Genomic DNA, 7,500 nt, shown 5'->3' with positions numbered 1-7,500 from the left:
ATACGCAGCTGCAGCAACTGCAGCTTCAGCAACAGCAACAGCAGCTACTGCACCACCAAATGCAGCAGCAGCAACACCACCAGGAGGAACAGAAACCACGAGTAACCTGCAAATCGTTGATGAATCTGTTGCAACCCGAAAAGCAACATCAACTTCACAAGTCCGGTGGTGGAGGCAACAACGCCTCGAGCAAGCTGGCCAACCTTATGGCCATCCCGGGGATGGATCTCTACACGGCGCAGCAGCACGAACAGTTGCAGCAACAAATGTTCCTTCAACAGCAGCAGCAACAGCAACAGCATCATCAACAGCATCAGCAGCAGCAGCAGCATAATTTCCTTCAGCAGCAGCAACACCTAATGTCTGGTCGAAGCGGCAGTAGTGGCGGTAGTGGCAACTCCGGGACAGGTGTGCATCAGCAGCAGGCAAAGCTAAAGGTTAAACCGGGGCTTCATCTACTCGATCCAGCGGCCGTACAACGCCGGTTGCTCAACACGGACGAGCTGGCGGAGGTTGGCAGTACTACGAACGGGCTGGTGGATGATTCGACCGACCTATCGTCACCCCTCTGGCATCCCCTGTTTGGCAGGTGAGTGAATGCAGTTGCTGTGCGGCTGCTTATCTTGCGTAGTTTCAAGATCCCTTTTTCGAAAGTCAATCGATCTCTGTCGCGCCCAAGAACGCGAACGCACGTGATTAGAGGTCTCGCCACCTCATCTTGGGTATCATCTTCCGTTTTCGTGCGCGTCATTAGTGTGCGCGCGCGGGCGCGTGTGTGCCCTTCAACCTAATCAACAGTCGAACGGATGACGGATACGCGGGAGAAGCTCGAGATGATTGATAACACACCTTCCGTCCCAAGGCAGACCGGTCTCGCAGAAGCTGATCGATGGGCCTATATGTCTAGCTTCTGCCGAAAACAGTCATTTGCATTCCGGATCGATGTCTGGCCAGATGTTACAGGCTACGGCCATCGCGTGCGTGTTTGTCTTGTGTCTATGTTTTCATGTCAAATGTCTCGACGGTTGTAGTCCTCCCTTCTTGCCCGAGGGCGAGGGCATACGAAAACACATAAAAGTGAAAACCTTTCTACTTGGCACTGCTTTGAAACGTGATAGCTCGTCTCCGCTAGATGCGATGATGCCAGTCAGTCACAGATTTGTACAACATTTGTCATCCGCATTGGAATACGGCAGTAGATACGCGGAGTGGGGCGGAACAAAATAGGCAACACAAAATGTGTTTATAAACTGCAACGATCGTCTCTTCATCTGCGATCTTCAACTCCTTCAGGCTGTCGAGTTACCGCCGAAGCCTCTCCGGGTACGTCCGAAGCAGACACCCGAGCGAGCCGCCTTTAACCTCCTTCTACTCCCTATCGCAAAACCACTCATGTGGAACCGTAAGCAGCGAGGAAAATGAGAAAATCCGTGTCCGCGTGAAATGGCTGGTGAACTGTGACACAACGCAACACCGCAAGTGCCGGCCTACGGAGACAGCCGCAAGCGACAGAAAGTAGTGGAAAAGAAGCGGTGAAAGAAAGAGAGAGAGACCACCGGCCGGACGGACGGATGGCAAGAAGGGTTCTGACGCCGTTCTTAAAGTCCCTGGGAACCACGGGGGTCCTCTTCTCTTTCCTTCTCTTCTTCCTCTTCTTCATTCTGCTATCTCTTCTGCAGGCATGGGTTTTGGTGGGATTTTCGGACGAAACCAACCCACGGAATCTGTAATCGAGTTTTTCCTCCGAACCCCGAACGACGAGTCCGTATCTTCACGTCTTTTCACACAAGACAGACAAGTCCAGACTCACGACGTGCCGTGGGAAACTTCTTCTTCCCGATATAGAGAGGCATCTGTGTATGTGTAAGTCGCACATTGAGGAGTCAACGCTCGAGATCGCCGCCGCCTCTCATCATCGCAATCCGCGCCCACCTCGTTCCGTTCGCTAATGAGCAGCAATGGACGCTCATCGCAGCACAGGAACTGAACCTTTTTCCTCTTAAGCCAGAAATAGGTGGCAATTCATGAGACAGACCCGTCTCTTTCCGTGGCCAGGGGTGGTACCAAATTCGATTCACACTTTCGCGCTATTTCTCTCGTTGCACCGAACACGCTGGGCGCGCGCGAAAAGTTCTCGTGATGATGCTGCCCTCTCCTTGTGCTGTGCGGATCTCCGCAGGCTGGCATTGTTCTGGCGTTACAAACAAGTTCTTGAAGGGCCGCGATCGCAACTCTTCTTCGTCGTCGGCTCCTCCAGGTCATCTCTCGCCCGGCGGGGTCTCTCGGTGTGTAAAGCGGAGAAAGAGCCACAATAATCCGCATTTCATGGCAAACCGGTTTAACCGCGAGGCGAGGCCAAGCTGGGCAAACCCGGCTTCAACTCGGCGAGGCAACAGGAGGCCCCCTGAGCGAGTGGTGGTTGCATTTCGCTAGCGCTGCGCCCTGGAGTTGTGGTGCATCCAATCCCCGATGATTGTGTGGTGATGGAGGGCGGCTGTTGCATTGGTGGCCCTGGCCTGTGGACCTCGCACGTTTTTGCTATAGTTCCCCAACTCTATAGATGGACTCTATGGTGTTCCGTTGTGTTCCGGCTGTTCGGAAGGTCGATACTGAAAAGCGGAGCGTTATACGTAGACACACACATATGGAGAGAGACTATCCAGATCCCAGATGTCCGGACATGGTGAGAACACACCGACGAGGACAACGACTAGGAGGAAGCGTATGCATAATTGAAGCCTAGCCAACCCGAGGAATGCCACTGTGGCTCTCCAATGCATAGAGACTTGTTGCAACTCGAACAGACACTCGCTCGCTCTCTCTCCCTATCTATCTCTCCTCCCCTTTACTACCTGTTGTATTCGCCGGCATTCACTTCTACTAGCATGTCCTACAGGAGGGTCTACACTGATCCGGACCCGTTTGTTAGATCCAGCTTCCAGTTGGTCCTCGGTCTCCCTTAGCTGAACAACGGAAAGTTGAGTTCCCACAGACTATCCGGCTACCTAACCTTTTGCATCGGACGAAACCATGGGACTAGGGAGTGATGGTGGTAGTGGAAGTTGATTTTCGTTTTTTTTGGGCACGGAAGGGGGAGTGAGCGAGTGTAAAAGTGAAAGAAACTCTCCCCTTTCATTCGACCTTGACATGGCTCCATTACGGATGCGCTCGTTGTACCCACGTCCGTCGGTTCGTCCATCCGTAGTCATCGTCCGACTTGTACCAAACCTCTCGTACCTCCCAGTAGACGTGCGGTAGTTTGGCCTCAAAAAACCGAGAAGACCCTCGCTTGTACTAGCCTTCGTGAGGCCGCGCCTCGTACTCGTTGGCAAATGAATGAAAGTCGCCTTGTGTGACGGGGGCATGGCTGGAGCAACAGCTACTCCTTTGGTTCGCTTTCCGTTCCGTCCGTCAGTCCGTCCTCAAGGCCAATGAAACACAGACACAGTCCCACACAGAGACCCAAACAGATGAGCGACTTACCATGTGGAGTGTCATAGTTTCGAGCCTGACTCTGGTCTCTGGACTCTCCTATGGCATCGTGCAACCATGGCTACACAAAACTAGACCACCACTGAAGTACCTGGTAGCTGGTGACCTAGGGCGAGCCAACCAGCGGAGACAGCGAGAGAGAGAGAGACGTGAATGAACGCGATAGGAGGAAAAAAAATGGCCCAGAAAATACGCTGAATCGAGCGAAAGTAAATTCCATCGGGTGCTGCTTCGGCTACACACCTCTTTCGTTAGACAACCTGGCGCAAGTAGCTACTACGTGCCGAGGGTTGGTGGGAAACGGGAAAATCTAAAGATGTCGCCAGTCAACCCCATTCGTACTGGCCGAGCCGAATGTCACGAGAGACCAAAAGAAGAAGGAGAAAAAGTACTAGTAGTAGGTAAAAACAGGGACCATGGTATGGTCGCCGTCACCAAAGTTAGCTTCCGTCGACCTCCGGCGAGTGGCCAGAAGTGGAATCACGAGAATAGAGGCGAATCGTTTCCGATTTGTGTGTTGAAATAAGGACAACGGAGAAAGTTCCCCTCCCCGGTAGCCGACCTCGCCGACTGACCGTCGGCTGGTCGTCGTCGTCATTGCCGTTGCCGAGCGCGTTGCTCTCGTCTATCCTTATCCGTCTAGCAGAGCGCACGCGGTCCTCAGGATCGTATGGCGTGCGCTGGTAGCATCGTAGCTCACTGCTGATAGTGGTCTGGTTCTTTTGGGTCATTTCAGTTGCCTGGCACTAGTTGCGAATCGAGGTTACCGGCGGTTTGAGAGAGCAGCAGCGGCCGCCGCCGCCGATAGAGAAAGGAAGGATGGCAAGAAGTCTGGGCAAAATTGTGTCATGGTCGGGGCCATTTTCGGAGACGGCGAGGCCGCCCTTTTTTCTAGCAAATTGAGCTAGATACCGGTCAAGGAAGGCCAACGGCGGCTCGATGGCACCCGGTCAAGAGGTGTCTAGTCCTAGCCCACACATGCAACGATCAGCTGGACATTCAAGACAACTTGTCGCCGTATCCTTTTACGAGAGTAGCACTTTTCAAACTTTGTGTTTACATCCACGCTCTGGATGACTTCTTGGGACAGTATTAGTAGGCTTGCGAAGAGGATTCTCGGAAACAAGAGCGCAGTAGCCTGTGATGACTAACGCTCCTCTTCTTCTAAACTTCTGTTGTGGGAAAGAAGTGGAAGTCTGAGTCATCCCAATCCCTCGTCCGCTGTGCAATCGAACTCGATCTGGTTAAACAATATTTTTAGCGGCCGGTGCGCCCCATTCCAGTGGGCCATAAATATCGTCGCCACAAGAATCCGCTTCATACGATCGTAAGATAAACACAATCATCATCATCACCAGCGCGGGCGAAGCGAGCGCACGAGAGAGTCAGCCAAAATTCGTAAGTAACCGAGGGAGCAGCAAAATGATTGCTTTTTTGATGATTTATTAGTGGTCTCTTGGGTGGTGCCCTCGGGTTCTCCACCACGACCATTCGCGGGGACCATTCGAAGCTGCCCGGGGGGAATTGATCGTTTCTCGAAAGTTTGGAGCGAAATATTAACCAATTTTATTGCCTTTTTCAATGCGCGCGCTGCCTGGGTGAGGGTGCGCGTGTTTGTGTTGGCCTTCGCTTTTGAGAGCGACGGACGTAGTGATCCCACCGACCCCGCCCGCCTTTTTGGGGGTGCCAAACTCGTGGCAAATTAGTTTTATGATGACTTTTAGTGATTCCTCGATGGCCTCGAAGCGCGGATGGTGTGGTGGATGCTGTTTTGTCTCCTCTGATGAATGCTTGCCAGGGGGTTCGGTTGGGTGGTTTGTCCTATAAGTGTTCCGGGAGTGTGTGGACGACGGAGTTTAAAATAGAGAAAACCGTCACGGCGTAGAATTTTCCCGCTTTATTCCAGAGTATATGTGTCGCTCTCTCTCTGTGCGGTTGTCAAATGTGTCAAATGGGATTCCGGGAACGCGATGTTCATTCCGTCGGAATCACAGAACACAATCAATAGCCCCATGTGATGAAAGTGACCAACAAACCAAAACAATGCTCTCGCGTGTCCCGTGTGTAGGCGTGCAGAACATGGAGAGTGTTATGTGAAAGGGGGGAAAAAGGTGGAATATTCCACCCCTGGACCACTCCCCTCTAGCTACCTTCTATCTTCAGCCGATTGGTGGGGATGTGTTTGTGCGTAACCGCGTGAGGTTGTGGTTTTCCCACCGGAAAATTATCCTCCCAACTCGTCGGGTGTCACCGACATACGCACACTCACATTGGTATTGGAAAAACATTGACTTTTGACCACATCATCATTCCCGTGTGAGCGTGTGTCTGTTTGCTTCCCCCAAAAAGTGGTTCTCACCAGAACAACCCCATCGGGGAGCATACAATGTTAGCTGTGAATGTTCGCAGCTTTAAGTAACCGTTTTTGCTCCCCGAATTTGGAGGTGTTCACGCGTGGCGCCACTCGGAGTTTTTTCATTTCATTTTGAATTCATGGAGACACAACTGCACAGAGAGAGCGAAAGCGAAAAAGGTCCTGATACGCATGGTGTTTCGTTAGTTGTGTGTCCCGTTTTTTTTTGTCCTGATCCCAGTAGGTGACAAAAAAGCAGTTCCTCCATACGCGGTAACGCGGCCTGGAATTGAGCGAAAAGTGCGCACGAATCCGACTGCCTGTCTGCTCTGTCTGTGTGCGTTTTGAGGGACGATGCCGTCAGGGTCACAACAATCGGGAAGTAAATGAAACATAAAAATGAAATGAAGTGCACCGTGCCCCCCGGGCATGCCCCCTGGACGATCCTCGCTCGCTGAACATCGCGATCGCCCATGTGATTCCCATTGAGCAAACAAATGCAGCGCAATTAAACACAACACAATGAAACAATTTTCCATCAATCATCTCACCGCTCCTCGGGCGCGCGTGGGTCCTCTTTTATGGCGCGGTTTTGGGTGTTTCTTTTCGTCTTGCCCTTTTTTGGTCAACTTGGTGTGGCGTGTTGGGAAAGGCGGACATCGGAAGTAGATGAGAAGATGAGATTGTCTTCACTGAAGTCTTTTTGGGTGCGTCAGGCTCTATAAATACTTGGATTTGTTGGAGTGGACTTGTATCAGTAATTTCTGGAGCGAACGAGATATTCTGCAAAGCTCGCTTGTAGCGTGTTTAACAACTTCTGGGGCGTTGGTTGTATATTGGATCTTTGATTCAGTTGTCCGTGCAACCACACATCGGAATTCACCTAATTGGAAGGATCGCCAATCCGCTAGCAGGTGTTATCGTGGTGCTATATCCCCAATGGAACCGAATGGATCCTTTTGGCAATTACCTTTGGTTGGTTGGTTGGTTATGAAATACGCCATTCCATCCCTTGCATGAATCAACCAATGGGTACAGAAGCACAAACGAGCGCAACCATAACTTCTGGCAAATACTGGCATCCTACCCCTGTTTGTTTATAAGCTTCTTTGCCAACTTTACCCTCCCCTTTCGCCGTTTGGTGCGCTGTTGTGCTGGCCATCCTGTATATTGAATCGCGCATCATTATGCCCTCTTGTATTCGCCACTTTTTTCGGGTTGTTCCGCTCCAGGAGATGAATATACAATCCTCCTTTTTTTTCTTTCGTTGGGCGTTGCCGTTGCAGGTTCAAAGTTAACAGAAGTTGGAAAACGAAGGGGGAGCGGAGGTGAAAACCACTTGGCAAGCCAAAATCCTATTCAACCGTTTGAACGGCGGCGGTACAAGTACGCCCAATTCGACTGCGACTGCGGCTGGCTGGTGAATCAAAAACAATTTCTTCTCCAAACTTGACCGCAGCAGCAGTACCAGTAGCAATGTGGTGGTGGATCCGCATTGTGTTGGCTCGGTATTGAACATTGGGGAAGGGAGAAGTGAAGAGCGAGCTTCCAGCCAGCCAGCCAGCCAGCTAGTAACTCTTGACGAAAATCGCAATCGATGCTCAGGGTGGTCCGGCAGGAGGAAGTAAAGGGAAGGAAATTGTAAAACCAACCAG

General features: G+C 51.6%; 1 protein-coding gene across 1 annotated transcript in view; it reads left to right on the top strand.

Moving 5' to 3' along the window:
- Positions 1 to 7,500, top strand: part of LOC126579334 (uncharacterized) — a 28,463-nt gene that overhangs the window by 10,112 nt on the left and 10,851 nt on the right. Inside the window, exon 2 of the mRNA XM_050242824.1 lies at positions 1 to 589. This exon is cut by the window's left edge and continues 8,624 nt beyond it. Coding sequence (XP_050098781.1) covers positions 1 to 589 — 589 coding nt within the window. The remainder of the gene's footprint in view (positions 590 to 7,500) is intronic.

The sequence above is a fragment of the Anopheles aquasalis genome, chromosome 3 (genome assembly GCF_943734665.1).
Source record: "Anopheles aquasalis chromosome 3, idAnoAquaMG_Q_19, whole genome shotgun sequence".
Lineage (NCBI taxonomy): Eukaryota > Metazoa > Arthropoda > Insecta > Diptera > Culicidae > Anopheles > Anopheles aquasalis.
Note: the sequence above shows the minus strand (reverse complement) of the source record. Positions and strands in the feature narration are given on the sequence as shown.